The sequence below is a fragment of the Lagopus muta genome, chromosome 2 (assembly GCF_023343835.1).
Source record: "Lagopus muta isolate bLagMut1 chromosome 2, bLagMut1 primary, whole genome shotgun sequence".
Taxonomy (NCBI): Eukaryota; Metazoa; Chordata; class Aves; order Galliformes; family Phasianidae; genus Lagopus; species Lagopus muta.
Genome location: NC_064434.1, coordinates 109,273,266 through 109,294,304, shown reverse-complemented (window position 1 = coordinate 109,294,304; position 21,039 = coordinate 109,273,266). Strand labels below are relative to the sequence as shown.

Here is a 21,039-nt window from a genome sequence, read left to right as displayed (position 1 = left end):
TGGGAGATCTTTTGGTTTCCCAGCTCCCACATAGAGGTTTAAGGACTTGAGAGGCAGGGGAAGCCTGAATGCCAGTGAAGACTGAGACAAAGATCTTGTTCAGTATCCACAATGAGAGGTCCACTGTGGCCTCTTTTCTACTTCATTAGAGGGGTAGTCTCTCCTTGGCCTTGTATGGTAGTGAAATATGAGGACAAAGTTAATACTAGCAGTTGGTAATAGATTCTTGAAAAGCTATTTTCTTTTTTTTTTTTTTCCACAGATTGAAGACTATGAAGAAGAACCAGTGCTACGACCAGGTTGTAAGGAATATTTTTGGCTGCTGTGCAAACTGATCGATAACATACATGTCAAAGATGCAAGTCAGGTAGGTTTTGCTTTGCAGTCATAAAAATGTTTGCTTTTTTTAATTTGGGTATTTAGATTACTATTACATGAGTGTTAGATGTTTTTACTGAAGATATGGTGAATTTTGAGGAACAGCTCTTGGGTCATTCCCTTCTCTACTTTCTGATGTATATTTAGCAGCTCTTGACCAAAGGAAGCTGCAAGGTACATGCGTTGCAGAGTTGAGAAGAGGGGATTGGATATAATACATAAGGAATGTGAACTGTGTGAATCAGAGACATAGTGAATATGGTAATTACTTAGGAGAGATTGGTTGTTGATAATTTCAGTGCAGTCTAGAGAGGCAGAAATACAAGAGAAAAAATTTTAGTTAACAGCCATTTAGCTGTTAAGGTCAGGAAAGCTATTCATATCTTTTGAAACTTCAACAAGGGTTGAAGTTATTTTTTTAGGCACCTTCTGCAATTGTTTTTGCTAGCTGCTGGTACTGCATAAATCTCTAATTTATTCTCAGTGCTCTGACTGTATTCTGGGAAGGAAGGCAAGATAATGCCTTAATCCCATTTTCACAGAATCACAGAATCACCCGGGTTGGAAGGGACCTCAAGGATCATGTAGTTCCAACCCCCCTGCCTAGCAGGGCCACCAAACATACACATTCAGATCAGGTTGCCCAGGACCCCATCCAACCTGGCCTTAAACACGTCCAAGGACGGGGCATCCACAACCTCCCTGGGCAGCCCGTTCCAGGGCCTAACCACTCTCCTTGTAAAGAACTTCCCCCTAACATCCAACCTAAATCTTCCCTCCTTCACCTTAAAACCATTTCCCCTAGTCCTGCTATTGTCAGCCCTTCTGAAGAGTTTACTCCCCTCCTGGGTGTAGGTTCCCTTCAGGTATTGATAGGCTGCAATGAGGTCACCCCGCAGCCTTCTCTTCTCCAGGCTGAACAAGCCCAACTCCCTCAGTCTGTCCTCATAGGGGAGGTGCTCCAGCCCCCTGATCATCTTAGTCGCCCTCCTCTGGACCCTTTCCAAAATCTCTATGTCTTTCTTGTACTGAGGGCTCCACACCTGGACATTTTCTGTAAGGTTGAAAAAAATCTTACCTTCCTCTAATACCTCATCCAACTGGAGGCAAAAATTTTGTGTCCTCTGGCTTTCATCCACTCAGTTACCTTCCATTCCAGTAATTTAATCTCTTAGCTAAGCTGTGGTTCTGCATACCTCTCCGTATTTTTGCTTAACCACAAAATGGTAATTGGTCTTTTGAAACTTCAAATGACAAAATGTATATCCCTGTGAGAAGTAACAAACATTTTTCTTCAAAGTAGTACTACTCAGTGTTTGTTTTTTTTTCCCATTGTGATAGAGAGTATATTTTCAAGATCTCGACAGAATAATTTCAACTGCACATCACTGATGTACAAAAGCAATTGTATCATGTTTCTAAAAGTGTATTAAAATGTTGTTACAAAAAACATTTAAAAGATGAGTTTTCACTGGTCCTGATATTCTATGTGCATTAACACATTTTTATCCAAAAGCATAATCATAGTTTCAGACGGAGCTTGCAAGTTATAATTCTTAAAGTACATAATTCTCTTCCCTTTAAATTCCATTTTGTTTATTTTTTAATCAGACCACGCTGCTTGATCTAGATGCCCTAGCAAGACATCTTGCTGACTGCATTCGGAGGTATGGTTTGGCTGCCGTAGTTTCTTTTATAAATTGTATTATACGTATTGTTAGTGAAAGAAACAGAGTTTTAACATTTCTTTTATATTTGTATGTGTATAGCAGAGAAATTCTTGACCATCAAGATGGCAGTATAGAAGATGATGGACTTACAGGACTGCTTCGTCTTGCTACAAGTGTTATTAAGCACAAGCCACCCTTTAAGTTTTCTCGTGAAGGGCAGGTAAGAAAAAAACAGTGACAAACTGTGAAGACTTCAAGATAGCATTATCTTACTGCACTTTCTTAATGTCACCTTTTTTTCTCTCTATCTTGGTTGCAGGGCTTTTTATTTGAAGATGTCATATTTCTAGCCTTGGGGATAACTGATCAGAACATACATATCTCTCGTTCTTTTATTTATATGTAGAACATTTACTCTCTTCCCTTTCTAAATATATTTCATTTCAGGATAGAGTTTTTATCTTAGTGATTTTTGATATTAACTATCTTAAAAATCTTTAACAGCTGCTTTTTAACTGTATCCTGAGGTAGTTCTGATCTAAAAATAGTTTTGAAGCTCTATATTTAGTGGCAAACGTCTGTTACAGGAATGCTACATTCTGCCTGTCACTGTAAGGTAGGAGAGTGGTCAGGCAGTGGAAGCTGTTAAACTTCCTGCTTTGTATTGTGGGGCCACGCTATTGTTGAAGAGAAATTGTTGTCTGAATTTTGAAGTGACTTTGCCAAGTCCCTTGGATAAACAGATACTTGCACGTAAGGCCAGCTGTAAAAGCTGACTTCAGCTGACATGTTTTTCTGTAGACTATACTGTGTTTGTGATAAGACCTTTAGTGAGCTGTCACCAGCAGAACAGTCGCCTGTTACACTACATTACATGGCGTGCCTTGTCTATTTACTTATCATAAAATGATTCCAAAAGTGCTATTACTGTCTGGAAGTTGTTAAAGCTTTAAAAGACTACTATGTGTTGCTCTTAGAATTAGTGTGTTCCAAAAATGGAGAGGTTACAAATTAGAGCATTAAATTTAGTTCATAGAACTTGAAATTTGAAGGGGAGGATTATGTAGAAACTAAATAGAAGAGGTGGGCAAAGATGAGATTTATGTAGATTGGATGTGTGAAGAGTATGAGAAGAATATAGAATGGAAGCCTAGTTGAGAGGAGTATGCTGTACAGAGTCTTAAAAAACATTGCTTGTGTGTAATATATCATAGGAAGGCCAAAAATTTGCTTTTAAGAATGGATGAGTGTCAACAGCATATCTAAAACAATTATCTAAAACAATTTGGCGTTGCCAGTAGACTAAGTTGTGATCAAATTTATTTATTTAGTTAGTTAAAATTCCAGGTAAGTAAGAATGCAAAAATAAGCTTGCAGTACATATTTTGTAGAATTCAGTGCTTGTTTTATGGTTAATTAGTGGTTCATAAAACTCAAACTAGCAGAGCAAGTAAGTTTATATGCTGTCTACAACAAACTAATCTTAAAAGGTACTGAAAATGCGTGTATGCAGTTTGTCAAACTGACTTATCAGTCATGAAATAAACATATTCTATCAATCTTTTCCAGTGGAAATGTTTCTCTTTAGGCTATATTGTAAGTATGTTATGTAATATAAAGAAATTTATGTGATGCAAAGAAAATTGTTCTAATTTGCAGTTCAGAACTTGTCAGAATTTCTGTATGTGATAGAGTCCAGAAAGTCTACAGAAATTTCTAGAATGTTGGTAATGGCTATCTTCTTTTAAGATTGTATCCACACTACTAAGTCTGCTGACTGAATTGTTTTACAGGAGTTTCTGAGAGACAGCTTCAATCTTTTGTTCTTGCTGCCAAGTTTAAAAGATAGACAACAGCCAAAATGCAAGTCACATTCTTCAAGGGCTGCTGCATATGACTTGTTGGTAGAAATGGTAAAGGGGTCCGTTGAAAACTACAGGCTACTCCACAACTGGGTTATGGCACAACATATGCAGTGTAAGAACCTTCATTCATACATAGTTTTTGAGTATTTTGTGGGAAGGCTGCTCTTTTGCATTTTCTGTTTGGTTTGGTTTTCAATTTCTGAATTTATCAAGTACTTTGAAGAAAATGGGACTGTACTTGTTATATGAACTCCTATTCTGGAGACTCTGCACGTTCGTGATGGTGAGCCAACACTGTGAAAAGTACTGTGATCATGGAGTTTGTTTTCTCCTGAAGTACATAAGTGTCTTTGTGTAATGAATAAGAATAATAGCTTGTTGAGAATGCTTAGGTGGAAACAAGGAAATTTAAAGGCAACACTGCATTGTTGTTTGTTTTTTGTGGTTTTTTTTAGGTTAATCTAGATATCTGTACTTTCCAAAAGTAGTAATAAAGTAAGACATTGCTGCCACTAACACTTCTTTTAAAATTTCCCTTTGTAGTGCTACTAGTTACCCATCATTACTTGCAGTAGTGTCATTTAACAGACGTAGGCATCTTTTGTTTGCTTAACAAAAGAGTGGATTTAATCACATGTATAATTTTTTTATCATCCGTTCCTAAATTCTGGTTAATTAAAGGATGCAGTCCTCTTAAATGGTACAAATAGATAGGTAGCATTGCTGGAGTGGGTTTCACATGCTTCACTGTCTTCTGCTGGACATTCATTTGTCTTGCCTTCTTATCGTGAAGAAATAAAATCTATACCTGAACCAAAATTCATAAACACACTGACCAAGATACAGCAAATGGATTGACTATTAACAGCACTGTCATATTTTTGGAGTCCCTCATATCTTTACAGTTGAATTTCATCTGCACTCAGATGTCTGCGTACAGTGTTAATACAGTTTTGTTACTCCTCTTAGCTTTCCTGCTTCCTATGTTTTAAAAACTCAGTTTCTGTGCATAATAAGCAAATAACAAAAATGTGAATTTAGATAATATTTTGGTTGTTACTTGCAAATTTTTATTATGCATTTCTAGCTTGATAGAGTTCCTTTCATATGCCCAGCTTAAATTTCAGTAAACTGAGGATTTTTTATGTATTATTATCTGTGGAATTGATTTCAGTGCCTTACAGTTCAGAAAGCTAAAGGGAAATCTTATGTTGAGAATGTGCTGTGTCCTGTACTCGTATGCCTGAAGCCTTCTCAGAAACCTCCAATATGTCTATATTTAGGGGAAAAACTATGGAGAGTATGATTTGTCAAATTACCCATTATTTCTGGTAGCTGGAAGTATATCTGCTGCTGCTGAACTTGTCAATTTCTTGCAATCAATCATTTTTTTGGAGATATATTTTTTACAACCCAGATTCCAGTAATTTCTAGCAACTAAACTTTTCTGTAACGATTATTACAGTTGTTATTTTCACCTAGTTATTTTCACTTAGCTACTTAGTAAGATCTTCCTTAATGCTTCTCCTAATTTCCATCCTGTTGTTGGTTATAACATTTTCGTTTTGCTGTTCAGTGCAGAAATTTTCAGTCCTACAGCTTGTCATCATGTGGTCTGATCAGTTGTTGTCCCTTCTATTCTGCAGCTTTTTTCGTCATACTGTAACCGACTGAAGCTAGGATACTCTTAGAGATTGCTTAAAATTTAATGCTGCAATATAGTGCAGTTTTGAAAATGCACCTTGTTAAACGTTATCTAGTTTATGTTCCCTGGGACAAAATAATTTCTTGTGAGAAACTTCTTCTAAAATTCCTGAAAGCCCTTTGTCACATACATATGCAATAGTCCAGGTGTTCTCATCAAGTATAAAGAAGTCATCTGGTTTCTCTTATAAATGTGATTTGATGAATCAGACATGAGAGGTGGGCTCGTGCCAACCTCATGAAGTTCAGCAAGGCCAAGTGCAAGGTCCTGCACCTGGGTCAGGGCAATCCCAAGCACAGATACAGGTTGGGCAGAGAATGGCTTGGGAGCAGCCCTGAGGAGAAGGATTTGGGAGTGTCAGTTGATGAGAGATTCAGCATGAGCCAGCAACGTGTACCTGCAGCCCAGAAGGCCAACTGCATCCTGGGCTGTGTCAAGAGAAATGAGACCAGCAGGTCAAGGGAGGTGGTTCTGCCTCTCTACTCTGCTCTCATGAGACCCCATCTGAAGTACTGTGCCCTGCTACGGAGCCCCCAACACAAGAAGGACATGGAGTTGTTGGAGTGGGTCCAGAGAAGGGCCACAAAGATAATCAGAGGGCTGGAGCACCTCCCAGCTGGGGCGCTTCAGCCTGGAGAAGAGGAGGCTCTAGGGGGACCTTATAGCAGCCTTCCAGTACCTGAAGGGGCCCTACCGGAAAGCTGGGGAGGGACTTTTTATTAGGGCAGGTAGCAACAGGACAAGGGGAAGTGGTTTTAAACTTGAAAAGGGTAGATTTAAACTAGATATTAGGAAGAAATTCTTTACCGTCTTGTGAGGGTGGTGAAACACTGGCACAGGTTGCCCACTGAGGTTTTGAATACTCCCTCCCTGGAAGCATTCAAGGCCAGGCTGGATGGGGTTGCGAGCAACCTGTTGTAGAGGGAGTTGTCCGTGCACGTAGCAGGGGGGGCTGGGACTGGATGATCTTGAAGTTCTTTTCCAACCTTGGTGATTCTGTGATTCTGTGATATGCTTTTTTTCTCACAATGCATACACTGCCTAAACCAGCAACACTGACAACATGATGGGAATTGGTAATGTACAACGCAGACTCATCAGTCATTCCCATAGACACAAATTTATTTCTACTACCCATTCACATGTACTGTCTAGTCACACTGAAAGAAAACAAAACATTGTTTCCATACCCAAACATAGGGAGCAAAATATATATCTGCATTTTACTAACCCCACATGAAGCAAGATCTTTATTTTCAGAAGAGAAGCAGGTTTCAGAACAGCATTCTCATAGAACCATAGAATGGCTTAGGCTAGAAGGGACCTTTAAGATCATCTACCTATTACCAATAGTACTCACTAAACTATGTCCCTCAACTCAAAATCCTGCTGTTCCTTAAAACATAGCATGTGCTATGGTTGGCTGAGGAGCTGGTTTGCTTCCATTTTAGTTAAAGTTTTTGCATGATTCTCTTAACAGCAGCACTTATTATCAATGCAGTGCATTTAATGAAAAGCTAAGGAAAGAGCCTGGGCATCATTTTTCATATCTCCTGTTTGTTGTCAGTGGTCAGGAGAAAGAATTCTAGATTATTGTGTGGGTAACAGCCTTGCCTTGAAGTTGTTACACAGCAAGAGGTATAAATAATGATAACTTTAAAAAAAATATCCAGAATCAAGTATGAAAACAGCTTTCTTATAAAAATGTATAGTAACTACTATTTAGAATGTATGGATGCTCTTGATGATGAAAGCATCACGATTTTTAATGACTGTTATTTTAAAGTCAGAGACTAGAAGACCATTACTTCATGTAATACTACCCTAGAACAACTGTAAGAGCTCACACTTGCTGCATTCTCTTTTTGGAGAAAACAGCAGACTCATGTAAAAGTACCAAATCACTTGCAAGTAAAATATAGTCTGTGTGCTGCTACACTTCTTGTTACCCAGTGATTAGCAATTAAACATATAGAGCTGCCTTTCAGAGTCTTACATCTAACTTCTTGGTGGTCTCTCACCTTTCTAGATGCTTCATGCTGGCTCATGTACTGAAATAGTAAAATTACATTCCTGATGTATATCCGTAATGCATTTTCTTAAGATGCAGTCTGACTCATATTTGATAATGCAGAATGTAGAAACTGAACGTATTTTATTAACGTAAGCATAAAGTTTTTAATTACTATCTTTGGAAGTTAACTTTGAATATTTTTTGTGCATCTGTAATTCATACTTTTCAGCTTCCCATGCACCTTACAAGTGGGATTATTGGCCTCATGATGATGTTCGAGCTGAATGTCGATTTGTGGGTCTGACTAACCTGGGAGCAACCTGTTACTTGGCATCAACTATTCAGCAACTATATATGATACCAGAAGCCAGACAAGCAATCTTTACTGCAAAGGTATGGTTGGGATCTTACATTCCATATTTGGATTGTGTTAGAAGTTGAAATGTAATATCAATGCAAAGGCTGATAAAGTATAGATTTATGACTTATTGCTTGCAAACAAATATCTCTTCAACACTTTTGTTTATCTTTTGGTTGGATTCTTTTGCTGATGTCTAAGGTGAAGAGATTCTAAAAAATATGTATTTGTAATGCACTGTATTCTTAAGGTGGCATTATAAGAAAGCATACACTCAAACTCATGTTTCTGTTGCTGTCAACAACTGTGTTTGTTTTTATGTGAGTTGTGTGTTGCTTCTTATCTTAATTTCTCAACATAAATGTCATTTTTAAATATTTTTAAAACCCCTTAGCATGCTTGCTGTGCTACCAAAAGTATTGCAAGTTTCATAAATTATTACGCACTCTGGAAATGTGGTACTAGTTGTAGTTACTTTTTTTTGACAGAGAAAGTTTCATTTGGTCCCTAACAAAAAACAGGGTATGTATAATTTGTGAAAGACCCAAATTGGTGGTGAACCCATCATTTTTCATTATCATTAACTTATTGTTCGTTGTAACTTAACTTCATCTATTACTAGGCATTTATATATAAAAATATGAAGTAAACTAAAAAAGGAAGCTAGTGGTCTGCAAGTGAAAGGTACTCCATAGAGAATTGATTAGAACTCCCATCCGCATCAATGAATTGGGAAGAAAAAAAATCAAAAATCACCGTAGTCTTTTCTAATAAATTCAAAAAGCTGGCAATTGAAGTAAATTTTTAGAAAATTGAGTTACCTTTTGACACACTGCTAATGTTGTCATGCCAAAAAATATGCAGGGACTGCTATATATAGGTGTAAAATAATGTACAGTGTTCATACGCACTATTATTTTTTTGATCACAGTAGAGGTGGGCTAGTTTGTTTTGTTGTTTGTTTGCTTTTTATTAATTTAAAATATTATTTATTCATCATCTTAAGGGCTACTTTGGGAAGTTATAAGCAAAAAGATAAAGGCTTCTTTTGTCACTTTCTTTCAGTATTCAGAAGATATGAAACACAAGACCACTCTATTAGAACTCCAGAAAATGTTTACATACTTAATGGTAGGTGTGAAAGAGGATATTTTATGAAGTATACTACTTTCTTTAAAAAAAAAAAAAAGTAGTTACCACTGTGTATGAATTGTTGGTAGTATTACATCCTAAGTTGATTGTCTTAACTGAAATAGTTTTTACCCACTTGAAAGCTGTAATTCAGCAAATCAGTTTAGCAGACAATGGCATAATGGTTTTCTGTGAAGAGGCAGTGCAAATACTAATCACAGTTAGTGTCCAGTTGTAAACCCCATCTATAATGGACAATCACAAGCTCTAGAATGCTATACTGTCTTCTGTATTGTTTAAAAAATGGTTGAAAAGCGAACAGATGGGAATGTCACGCTCAGGTCCATGGACTGGTTGCCACCCACTAGATCAGGCTGCCCAGGACCCACAGGAGCCTTCTTTTCTCCAAGCTAAACAGGCCCAGTTCCCTCAACCTTTCTTCATAGGCAAGGTGTTCCAGTTCTTGGATCATCTTTGTGGCCTTCGTCTGGACCTGCTCCAACTTCCACGTCCTTCTTGTGCTGGGAGCTCCAGCCTGGACGCAGTGCTCTGAGTAGAAGGGGACAGTCACTTCCTTTGCCTTGCTAGCCAGCTGTGTTTTGATGCTGCACAAAAGGGGAGGCCGTAAGCGCACACTGCTGGCTCACGTCCGAGTTGTCGTCCACCAGGACTTCTTAAGTCCTGTTCTCCAGGACTGCTCTTTAGGATTTCCTCACTCAGTCTGGACACGTATCTGGGTTTGTCCTAGCTCGGGTGCAGCACCTTTCACTTGGCCTTGTTGAGTCTCATTAGGTTCTCGTGGGTCCACTCCTCAAGCCTGTTCAAGTCCCCTTGGATAGCGTTTCTACCTTCTGTTGCATCAACTCAGCTTAGTGCCATCAACAAACTTGCCAAGGGTGCAGTTCTTCTGGCTGTCTGAAGTCACTGACATAGAGTGAAAGAGTGCTGGTCCTGAGACTGACCCGTGGCAGAGGCGGCTTGTGAGCAGCCTCCTCCTGGTTATAGATGCGTTGTCCACAGTCCTCTGGCTGCCCCCATCCAGCCAACACTTTGTGCACCGAATAGTCCTGCCAAGTCCTCCAATTTAGGGATAAGGATGTGATGCATGTCAGAGGCCTTGCACAAGTCCAGGATGATGACGTCGGTTGCTCTTCCTCATTCTGCTTTGTCTACTGATGCCATTACTCCATCGTACATGGCTAGATTGCTGAGGATTTATTATTTATATCTTTACAAAGGACTTAGTTTGAACCTGGTAATATTAACAGGAAACACCGTATGGCCACATGTGATTTAACAAAAATAATAGGTCTGTCAGGTTTGCAAGGATAATAATCTGCTGTAATTTGGTTCTGTATCTGCAGCATGCAAGACATTGGAATGGGTAATGCATTATAGAACAACTGTTTGGAATTCAGGTTTTTTTCTCTAACTGATCTCTTGCACTGGGTAACTAGATGTAGTTTGTATTATGGAAACAGCTGAATGAGAATTAAACATCTGTCAAGATCTAAGTCCAGTGTTCTGAAATCCATAGGTACTGTCTGATGCTTATAGTACCATTTATTGTATCTGAGCAGATAGGTAAAGACCTGAACATGCCGTGTCTTCAGTCTGGATTTTTTAATGGTGACTTCCTTTATTAAGTATTTTAGATTATATTTTACTGATACTATTTTTATTAATAATGAATATCATAATGATGATAGTTTAAAATTGTTTTACCATTTGTCAGATGCATTTAAACGTTTAGATAACTTTGTTGTCTATGAGATGTACACTGACATTTGTATGCATGTGTTTGGTATATCTGTGTAATGTGAAAGTACGAGGATTTGTGGTTGATTTGTTTAATATTTTTTTTTACCTAAAGGAAAGTGAATGTAAAGCATATAATCCAAGGCCTTTTTGTAAAACTTATACCATGGATAAGCAGCCACTGAACACTGGAGAGCAAAAAGATATGACTGAATTCTTCACTGACCTGATCACAAAAATAGAAGAGATGTCTCCAGAACTGGTGAGTTATTGAGAGGTAGCAAAAGAGCACTTAAAAAGTTACGGATTTGTTCAAATATCCTTGACAGATTTTATTAATTCATTCACAGAAAAACACAGTGAAAAGTTTGTTTGGAGGTGTTATCACAAACAATGTTGTTTCCTTGGTAAGTAATCTTTCCCTGTCCATATGTTTTCAAGATACTTTTAGCCTCTCAATACAGTTATTTCATGTGTTGCTCTTGCATTGCTGTGATTTAGGACTGTGAACATGTAAGCCAGACTGCTGAAGAGTTCTATACAGTAAGATGCCAGGTAGCAGATATGAAGAATATTTACGTAAGTAATGTCAGGTTCAGATGGATTAAAATAGATGGCAAGTGTAAAAGCGTAATAGAAAACTTCATATTGGACATGTGGATGATTTCTTTTTCTGTGCTGTAGTTTAGGTGTTTCTAGGTTGATATGAGGAGGTGATTCAGTCAAATTGTTTCATGTGTTCAGTGCAGTGTGCTCATGGAATGGAATAAAGACTGTGTTAGTGGCAATACTTTCTTCTGTGTTTGAAAAATGTATGAGAATTGTAAATGTCAAAAGATTTTATTAGTATGTTCTGCTGTTTATTAAGCTAATTGAGAATTTATACCAATATAATCTTAGGTTATTGGGGTTTTTAAATAACTGTTTTAATCCTTACACTTGGAATTTGGAGTTAGAGCACCTGAATTCTTTGGGAAAGCTCAGAATATTGAGTACCATTTATTTGAATTTTCTCCTGAAATTTGTATTTGGGTTTTGAGGAACTGATCTTCCATAATAATGTCATACTCTTCAGAAAAGTTCAGTCGCATGCTTTTTCTTCTTCCTTTTTTGTTGCATATGATGAGTTTATTTCATGACTTGTGGATATGTTGATTAAACTTGCTTTAAGACTAGGAGAGAGGTTTTGAAAAGCAGGCCACGTAAGCACAAGAGATAATATCTGAAATAAACATAAACTCCTTCTGAATTTGTTGTTATATGTAGGAATCTCTTGATGAAGTAACTATTAAAGATACCTTGGAAGGTGATAACATGTATACCTGTTCTCATTGTGGGAAAAAAGTGCGGGCTGAAAAAAGGTAAGATTAAGAAAAATAGTCCTAATGTTTCTTTTTAGTAAATTGCAGAGATTACCATTCCTGTTAGATTAATTCTTCAGATGAAACAGACTGTGGTTTCACTCATTTTACTAATGTGAAGACCTGTAAGGATGTGGTCCTTGTGCAAAATGAGAACGAACCTAAGAAATCAAATTTTCAAAACAGAGGCATCTTATAAGATGATCTGCTAGACAGCAAAATGTTCAAGACCTTTGTGGAATAGAATGAGATTACTGGAAGTGTGTGCTCAGGAAATATTAAATGACTGCTTTGTGAATTGCAAAAGCTCTAGGCCAGAACTCCCAGCATTGTGTCTAATTGGCTGAGGGGGAAGAAAAGGAGCTCAGACAAAGTGTTTGCAGGTTATACTCTAAAATACATCAGAAAAGTATGAAGCGTATCCAAAGAATTGTTTTTTAAAAGCAGCAATACGAGACTGTTAGAATATTACAAAATCCAAGGGTATGGGCTTATCAAAAGAAAAACTCTCTAGGGGAGATTTAGACATGAGATAAGAAACAAGTTTTGTACAATAAGGGCTCTGGAGCAGGTTGACCAGAGAGGTGGTGGAAGCCCGTTCTTGAAAGTACTCAGGATCAGACTGAACGGAGCTCTGAGCAACATGATGGAACTGCATGTGTCTCTGTTCATTGCAAGGGAGTTGGACTAGATGATCTTTAAAGGGTGTCTTCCAACTCAAACTGTTCTATTATTCTAAATATGTCAAATCAGTAACTTGTAAATCTTTTCCAGTTTTTAGAAGATGAATTATTTCAGCATTTCTTGTTGAAAAGTGTTTGTGTTATTCATTATGCAGGATAACTGCAAATTTCATAGTAGCCCTGTATTTCTTAGTTTAAAACAGGTATTCTAAAATGTATAAAAAATTTTTACAGTCTACTAATGAACAGGGAGATAAAAATGTTGCCTTGTCCTTTTACTGCAACTAACAAAATTTAATTCTTCGAGATGAAAAAACTCGTAGTTGATTTTGTAGCTGTTATAAAGTGAAAGTGACCTGCTTAGAAATCAGTAATGAAAAGTTTATGAGGTATAATAGAAGGTATGTTCTTTGTTGAAACTTGTCAGTGGCAGGATAGTAATTCTATCTGGTAGGGAGATTTGCACTGCTAAATTCCTTCATGGCTCCTTTTACTATATTGTTTTAGAAAACATACAGTGAGCAAATTCAATCCCTTTTCCAAGGCACAGTGCTAAATGAAATTGTTCAGTAAGCTCAATTTGACATTTCTGCTGCCAGTTACTGCCCTACTGTAAGGCGTTAAAATTGCTGAACTTTATATGTACGTGATTTTCTTAACAGATTTCCAATTTCATGTTTGAAATAAATGTGTTGAAAATCTTTGTGGAAATACAGTTCAACCAACTAAATCACAACTGCTTTAAATCATTTAGGGCATGTTTTAAGAAACTACCTCGTATCTTAAGCTTCAACACTATGAGATATACATTTAATATGGTAACTATGATGAAGGAGAAAGTGAACACTCATTTTTCATTCCCTCTGCGTTTGGATATGACACCTTATACTGAAGATTTCCTCATGGGAAAAAATGACAGAAAAGAAGGTATGCCTCCTACAATTGTAATGTTTGTGGACAATTGAGATGTTTTAAAAGAAAATCAGAAGTTTTTTTATTGACCTATATTCTGAAAGGCACACATTTTCTTTAGTACAAAAAGACTGGTTAATTATTTTTGCTTTCGTGTGCAGTTCAGTTTGAACTATTAAGTTCAGTTTTAAAATATGGGGTGGTTACAAATATATGTGCTCAGTTTATTACTGGCCTATTTTGATTTTTCAGAGTAATGGTTGAACTTCAGGAAAGGGCTGACTGATACCGTTGTAATCATGGTGTGCGAACTTGTTAGTTCCAATCTCTTTATTATAGTGATGCTTTGCAAAAAAACCCTTGTTTTTAAAGCTCCTTTAAAACAAGGAGCTGAGATCTATACTCTTTGTTCTGGATATGGATTTTCTGTCTGTCATTGTACCCTGCTGAAAGGTTAGGACGAGTTTTAAGTTAATTGCAGGACATGTTTATGTAAGATACTAACATGGAAACTCATATGCTTAGGAAATAATACTCGGTGTTGTATTACTTAAGGTTTTAAGGAAGACGGTGAATATTTGAAAGAAACAGAGAGTTATGAGTATGATCTCATCGGTGTAACAGTTCATACAGGAACAGCAGATGGTGGACATTATTACAGTTTCATCAGAGATATAGTAAATCCCCATGCTTACAAAAACAACAAATGGTGAGTTATGCAAAGCTAAATTTCATTGTTTTGTATGTTGAAGTAATTAAAAATTATTGACTTTGTCAACGGTGTCCTATGTGGTGTGGGTCTTTTCAAGAGCACAAGTTTTTAGAATTTGCTAGGTATTTGTATATTGATTTACATATACATGTTTGTGTGCTGTAGTGGAAGCAACTGTGGTGATCCTTGGCCACAGGCAGCAAGAGAATACCAGGCTAGGGCTTGCAATATAGCCAGTGCTTGGTTTTTCACATGAGTATCAATGACTATTTTGTCTATTTCAGTGTGTGTGAACAGTAAGATTTAATAGATAACCCTTCATGATAAAAGGGGTTACCTCTGAATGTATAGCAGTATTAATGATTGCAGTCTTTGTTCCTTTTAATTTTGTCCATTTTCTGTAGTTTAAAACAACAATTTTAATTTTTCTTCCCTTTAAACTCGCTGCATCTTGTATGGAAGATGCTTATGTTCATATCTCAGACTCTCAGCTGCGGCCCTGCAACAAAAGACGAGACTTCTTCTTTTCCTGTTCTCTTTAATAACTGGCTGGAACATTTTTTGAAAAATTTCCAGACGGTGGCTGATGTCTGCTCAAAAGGCTATCCATAATTCTGTACAGTCTTTCTTTGCCACCTTCTATTAGAGTTATACTGATAAATTCTATGATTCTCTTCTTTTTATTTCCATTTTGCTCAACCTAAAAAAGTAAGGGCAAATTTTGACTGCGTGAGAACTTTATTTCTACCAGTCATATTCGGAAAAAGTGGAAAATAATGTGTTTCTGGAGTTAAATAAATACATCTGTTGAAATACTGACTTCCTGCCCTTATTGAAAAAAGGTCACTTTGGGAATCACTTATTAGTTTGCTGTGATTTGAGCTAAGTAGTAGAAATTCCGAAAAATGCTTAACCTGAAGCATCACTTTCTTTGTTGTACTCTCATTTGCCCTGAGAAACAAACAACAGTTGTTTCAAAAGCTTGCTGTTCTTATAGGTATCTTTTCAACGATGCTGAAGTAAAACCATTTGATTCAACACAGCTTGCCTCAGAATGTTTTGGTGGAGAAATGACTGTAAGTTATGACTTCTGTCTTTGTCATGTTCAACCATTAGAATGTCTGTTCTGAGGACTTTCATGAAGTAATCTGTAGTGTTCATCTCTGGTTTGCCATCTGTTCTGGAATGTATGAGAAAATAGAAGTTTAAGCTGAGTTGTGTTAAAACTTTTGACATCTTTGTTGTGCAAGTGATACTAAGTTATGCTTGTTTATATCAGTTGTTCTTTCACTGCTGATCTCTTCAAAGGGTGTTCTTCTTTCAGAAATGAAAAATTCTGCAGAATACTTGCAGGCTAGTCATGCAAGTTCTCTCCTTTTTCTTCCCTTTCTGTATGACTGAAGTTAAACCAATAAAGGAGAAGGGTCTTAATTCCTCCCATAAATATCTTATTGAATTTGTGAATGTATTACTCATTAATCAAAATGAATTAGTGAAATCTCTCTCCAAAGAAGACAGTTTAGCTATTTCTTCTACTGTATCCACTTTTATCATATTATTTATTTGCTTGTTAAAAAAGGTGAGTATGCAGCTAATTCAGGAATTCTTCTCCAGTGTGGTTTTGTCACTCAGGCTATTAAGTGAAGGAATAGTTACTGGAAAAGCAAGGCTTTTTGTCTTTGTGTGTGCCTTGTTTCAGTAATTTCCAAATTCTTATCTGTAAACCTCTTGCAATCAGATCCTTCTTAATTAATGATAGAGCTGAAAAATCTTTTGGAATTCTGTATAGCCATACTGTTGTTTGATTGGAAAGTTTGAACTCTATTAAGTGTTTTAATATTAAGTGATTTTCAGACTGGTGGATCCCCAAGTTTAAGTGATTTTATTTGTTCCTTTTATTGCAAGAAGATAAAATGTCTTAAGTTGGTATTTGCTTTCGGTAGTTCAAGGTTTCTTAATACAGTAACAGCTTTGTATTTTGCATCAGTTCACCACCTTTTGACATCAGCCTAAGTATTTTTACATAGTAATGCAGAGAACTGTAGAACAACACTGATTCTCAGAGTCAGCTTGAATTGATAACTTTTTAAATTAAATTTCTATATATAATTATATAAAAGCATTAATAATGCAGTTTCTTATTAAAACAGTTCAGAATCCTCTTTCCATATTAAAACAGTATGCTGAAATAAATAAATTTAAGAAAAAAATTGTTTTGATTTGGCAAAGGGATTAAATACCTTTTAGGAACCAGGAAGGAAGAGGTGTCAGTGAGATGGATAAGACAGTTGCATTGAAAAAGCCAAAATACTGCATAGCAATTTTGAAAGTCATAGTAAATAGTAGATCACAATGGAAGAAAAAAGAGAAATGACTACTTGGTGCAAGAAATAAACTGTCAGCATCACCTCTACAGCTGTCTTGAAGTAGTTCATGTGCATATTTATATGGACTGTCATTGACCAGATCATTAAAGAAGCTTGTATTTAATAATGTTACTTTCTTCTTTGCAGACAAAAACATATGATTCTGTTACTGATAAATTTATGGACTTCTCCTTTGAAAAGGTATTTCTCTTCCATACGCGTTATATGATCACATTTATACTTCCATAATTTCTCTGAAAACAAAAATTATACAGATGTTTTTTTCTTAAAGACACACAGTGCTTACATGCTGTTTTACAAACGGATGGAGCTGGAAGAGGAAAATGGCAAAGACTACAAATTTGATGTTTCTTCGGAATTGCTGGAGGTACAAGTTGATTTTTTTTGACACCACTTTTAAAATGCTACAAGAAATCCTAAACAAATCAGGAATCTGAGTAAAAACATGAAAACAAATAAAATTGGAATCAGAAAAATGATGATCCTTTTATTTAGATGTAGTCCTCAGGAGAATGCTGTTGAGTTGGAAGTAAATGAAAGTTCACGCTGTATATAAATTTCAGGTGCTTTCTCATTCTGTCATGTAAGTTTTAATTCAAGCATCTATATTGTTCTGCTTCATATTTCTAGAAAAAAAAAAAAGAGTGAAACGCTTTTTGTTACTGTTTGGTTTTTGTGAGCTTATATCAGTGTTCCCTCAATACTTACAGCAGTACAGAAAGTATTCTCATTAACCACCATCCTTTTTATCTTACAGTTTCTCAGCAAATAACTGCTTTCAGGAAGGACATAACAGTAATTAGTTCCAAGAGTAGTTCCAGCTGTTTCCTCACACTTTTTCATAGTGGGTTGTAAAATATTGGTAGACTGCGTTTAAGGTAAAGGAGCATCAGCTAGAAAAGGTTCCTTTCTTACACATAGTCATGGAGAAGGTAGCCCAGGTATGAATAAAATGAGTAGGAGAAATGTCTTCCTGAGGTACATCTACCTGTTCTCCTTAGTGTTGAGTACTGCTCAAACTTAGGATACCTGGTTATAAATATGAGGACACTATTTATTCATGTATAGCCTGGGGAACTGGAAAAGACAGCGCAGAGGGGCAAGGTACTATACTGGGTACCTCACTGTGCTAGGTTTATCATCAGTGTGGAATTGAAAGGGATTCTTCTACTTTTTTATCACTTGAAAGGCAAATCAGATTCCCTGCATGCTCTTGTCAGAAGTATTGGTATATCATTTGTTCTGTTTAATTCTTAACTTCAAAAGATTCTTCATTGTTAGCCAAAAAATCATGACGTGTTTCTCAGTCTTCAAAGCAGTAACAGATTTTAACAGGTTTAAACTTTAAAACCATTTGAACGTGAAAAATGCTACAAACAGATTTGGTCAAAAACATCATTTCTGAGTGAGAAACAGGCATACTGTAAAAATCTCTGCTGTTAATGATGAGTCAGATTTTTACTCAGAGTTCTGGTTAAGCTACTGGAATGTCAAGTTTATTTCAGTTAGTGAAACTACATATCTAAGGGAATTTTATTGTTAAGTTGTTATATGAAGATAGATATCAAGATACGGTTTTGAGATGTGGTTCTTCATGACGATGCTGGATCACTTCTGAAAAATGCATCCTAAAAATGTAATTTGGTTGGGAAAATGAGATCACAGCAAGGGAAAGATCCTGAGCTCTGTTCTGCAGTCAGAGAGCAGGCAGAACTACTGTTTGGTGTAGTGTAAACAGAACAACTTTGAACAAGTCCTTTGAAATAGAATAAATTATTCTAAAAATAATTTTTCATTTAAAAAATACTGATTTCTTATCCACAGGAAACATTTAAATATTCTTAGAATCAGTCTTAATGTAGTGAAATAAACTGCTTTCTTGTATCTGATGTTAGCATTTTTTCTTCAGTGGATATGGCATGATAACATGCAGTTTCTTCAAGACAAGAACATTTTTGAACATACATATTTTGGGTAAGTTTTCTTTAAAAATGTAATATTAATGCTTCTTTTCTTCTTGCAGATTTTCATTATTTTTTAAAATTAACAAATAAAATTACTGACTCTAGGTTTATGTGGCATTTGTGTAGTAGCATCCCAAGCACGCTACCAGATCCAAAAGCAGTTTCCCTGATGACAGCAAAGGTAAATACTTCAAAAGTTTATTTTGCTTATTTAAAATGAATACCGTTTCTATTTTAATTTGGGTATTCTGTGATTAATGGTTCTTTTTTCCTCCCACAGTTAAGCACTTCTTTTGTACTAGAGACATTTATTCATTCAAAGGAAAAGGTATTCTGTTTACTTGTAAATTCTTTTGAAGTAGATGCATGAACATACTGAAAAGTGTACTTTTTCACTGTAAAAGTGTGATACTGAGATGTACTGAGTACAGCGGACAAAAAATGTTTAAAGACTGTCATTCAACACATTTTATTATAAACAAAATGTGTAACATAATTAACACTGCACGGTGGAAGAATGTGTGATCTGGATTTAGGTTACTTTGCCTCAGCAAAGCATTGGGAGCAACAGACCTTGTGTTCTTTTCATTTCTAAATTCATAGATGATTCATGATTTAGCAAGTACTTGTTAAAGTCTGATGTAGAGGACATTGTTTGCCACTGAACAGCAGTTGTAAACGCTAGTTACAACTAGTGTAGTTAGCAGCAAGGAAACTTTATTCTGAACTACTTTTATTCTCAGTAGGCTTTTAATTTTCTCGTCTGTGTTTTATGATATATTACTAATTCTAGAGTGCCTCACATTGTAAGAATGAGATTCCAATATGATGACAAAATGGAAATATGTGGATAGTTAAGCATTGTGTGACTTACATTGGTTTCAATATGTATAGTGGTTTGTAGCTGCATGCATGTATGCTATATGCTTAAAATTCAGTGTTCTAACTGAGTGTTTAGAGATTTTTAAGTTAAAGATTTTTTCTGTATTTCTTTTTACAGCCTACAATGCTTCAGTGGATTGAGCTTTTAACAAAGCAGTTTAATAACAGTCAGGCAGCTTGTGAAGTAAGTGACTTAGAACTCAGCAAAGTACAAACCAACTTTCTATATATTGTTTAACTTTCCTGGAGATTCATATCTCTGGAATGTTTTGGACTATGAAGTATCACAGTTGGCGTATTTGTGCACTATGAACTGAAATCCACCTCTTTGGTAATGCAGATTCTGGGGAATTACTTTTGTTTTTGGAAACCTGCAATGAGACAACAGGTCAAAATCCTTTTGTCACTGGGAAGACAGACCATGTGGTATTGCAGCTTTTGTGTTTGATTATTGTATGATGTATATTGTATAATAAAGAGGCATTAAAATGAATTTGGAAAGACAGAGTAAATCTTAGTGAGTAGAGTGGAAGGAAGTGGAACTGAATCCAGGGGGATGTGATGAAAGGCTGCAGCATCATAGAGGCTTAAAAGGGAGTTAAAAGCAGGTATTTGTCAGATGTAGGTGGAAATTTATGCAATGCCCTTCTTAAAAAACTGAGGCTCTTCAACTCAATGTGTTAATATATATGTGTTATATATATATAATCTTTAGGAAAAAAAAATGCAGAAGCTGACTGAAGAGAGTTTGGGCAAAAGTGCGGAGGAAAAATGAGAAACCACAGACAAAGAATTCACTAATTCACTGTGGTGGTGAAAACTGTTTTTGAGATACTGGAAGAAAGTTTGTGATAGATTTATTGTGATAGTTTGAATATAGGAAGATACTAGTTGCATACTGTATCCTAGTTGCATACTTTATTCAGTATAGACAAAGTAAAATCATAGTATGATGTAGGCTTGTGATGATTAAAATGGGTGAGTAAATTTAATATAGTAAAGAATATTTGAGTGAATTTGAAATAAAATATCAGCAACTTGAATTCTTTGTTTCAAGGTTATTTTCCTGTAAATAAATTTATGGAAATCAAAGTACTATTTGCAAAGTCCAACTTTGAGTGTATCGTACTCTATTGTTATCTCTAGAAATAGTAAGACTTTTCTACATTTTAAAATGCAAAAGGGGTCTAAACCAGGAACTGTGTTCTTGTTTAAGCCTGTCCCTACTCAGCAAGATTCTTCAACTGAGTTTTTAGGAG

The 21,039-nt window shown here is 36.1% G+C and overlaps 1 protein-coding gene across 6 annotated transcripts in view; it reads left to right on the top strand.

Moving 5' to 3' along the window:
• The window catches only part of USP34 (ubiquitin specific peptidase 34), a 134,153-nt gene that overhangs the window by 86,113 nt on the left and 27,001 nt on the right, over nucleotides 1–21,039 (top strand). For all 6 annotated transcript variants that reach the window (XM_048936627.1, XM_048936625.1, XM_048936626.1 and 3 more), the window contains 19 exons: nucleotides 263–367; nucleotides 1,990–2,045; nucleotides 2,148–2,268; nucleotides 3,842–4,025; nucleotides 7,862–8,025; nucleotides 9,056–9,121; nucleotides 10,995–11,141; nucleotides 11,230–11,286; nucleotides 11,381–11,458; nucleotides 12,146–12,240; nucleotides 13,678–13,850; nucleotides 14,391–14,544; nucleotides 15,545–15,623; nucleotides 17,061–17,114; nucleotides 17,206–17,301; nucleotides 18,844–18,908; nucleotides 19,004–19,079; nucleotides 19,179–19,226; nucleotides 19,899–19,964. In XM_048936627.1, coding sequence (XP_048792584.1) covers nucleotides 263–367; nucleotides 1,990–2,045; nucleotides 2,148–2,268; nucleotides 3,842–4,025; nucleotides 7,862–8,025; nucleotides 9,056–9,121; nucleotides 10,995–11,141; nucleotides 11,230–11,286; nucleotides 11,381–11,458; nucleotides 12,146–12,240; nucleotides 13,678–13,850; nucleotides 14,391–14,544; nucleotides 15,545–15,623; nucleotides 17,061–17,114; nucleotides 17,206–17,301; nucleotides 18,844–18,908; nucleotides 19,004–19,079; nucleotides 19,179–19,226; nucleotides 19,899–19,964 — 1,884 coding nt within the window. The remainder of the gene's footprint in view (nucleotides 1–262; nucleotides 368–1,989; nucleotides 2,046–2,147; nucleotides 2,269–3,841; nucleotides 4,026–7,861; nucleotides 8,026–9,055; nucleotides 9,122–10,994; nucleotides 11,142–11,229; nucleotides 11,287–11,380; nucleotides 11,459–12,145; nucleotides 12,241–13,677; nucleotides 13,851–14,390; nucleotides 14,545–15,544; nucleotides 15,624–17,060; nucleotides 17,115–17,205; nucleotides 17,302–18,843; nucleotides 18,909–19,003; nucleotides 19,080–19,178; nucleotides 19,227–19,898; nucleotides 19,965–21,039) is intronic.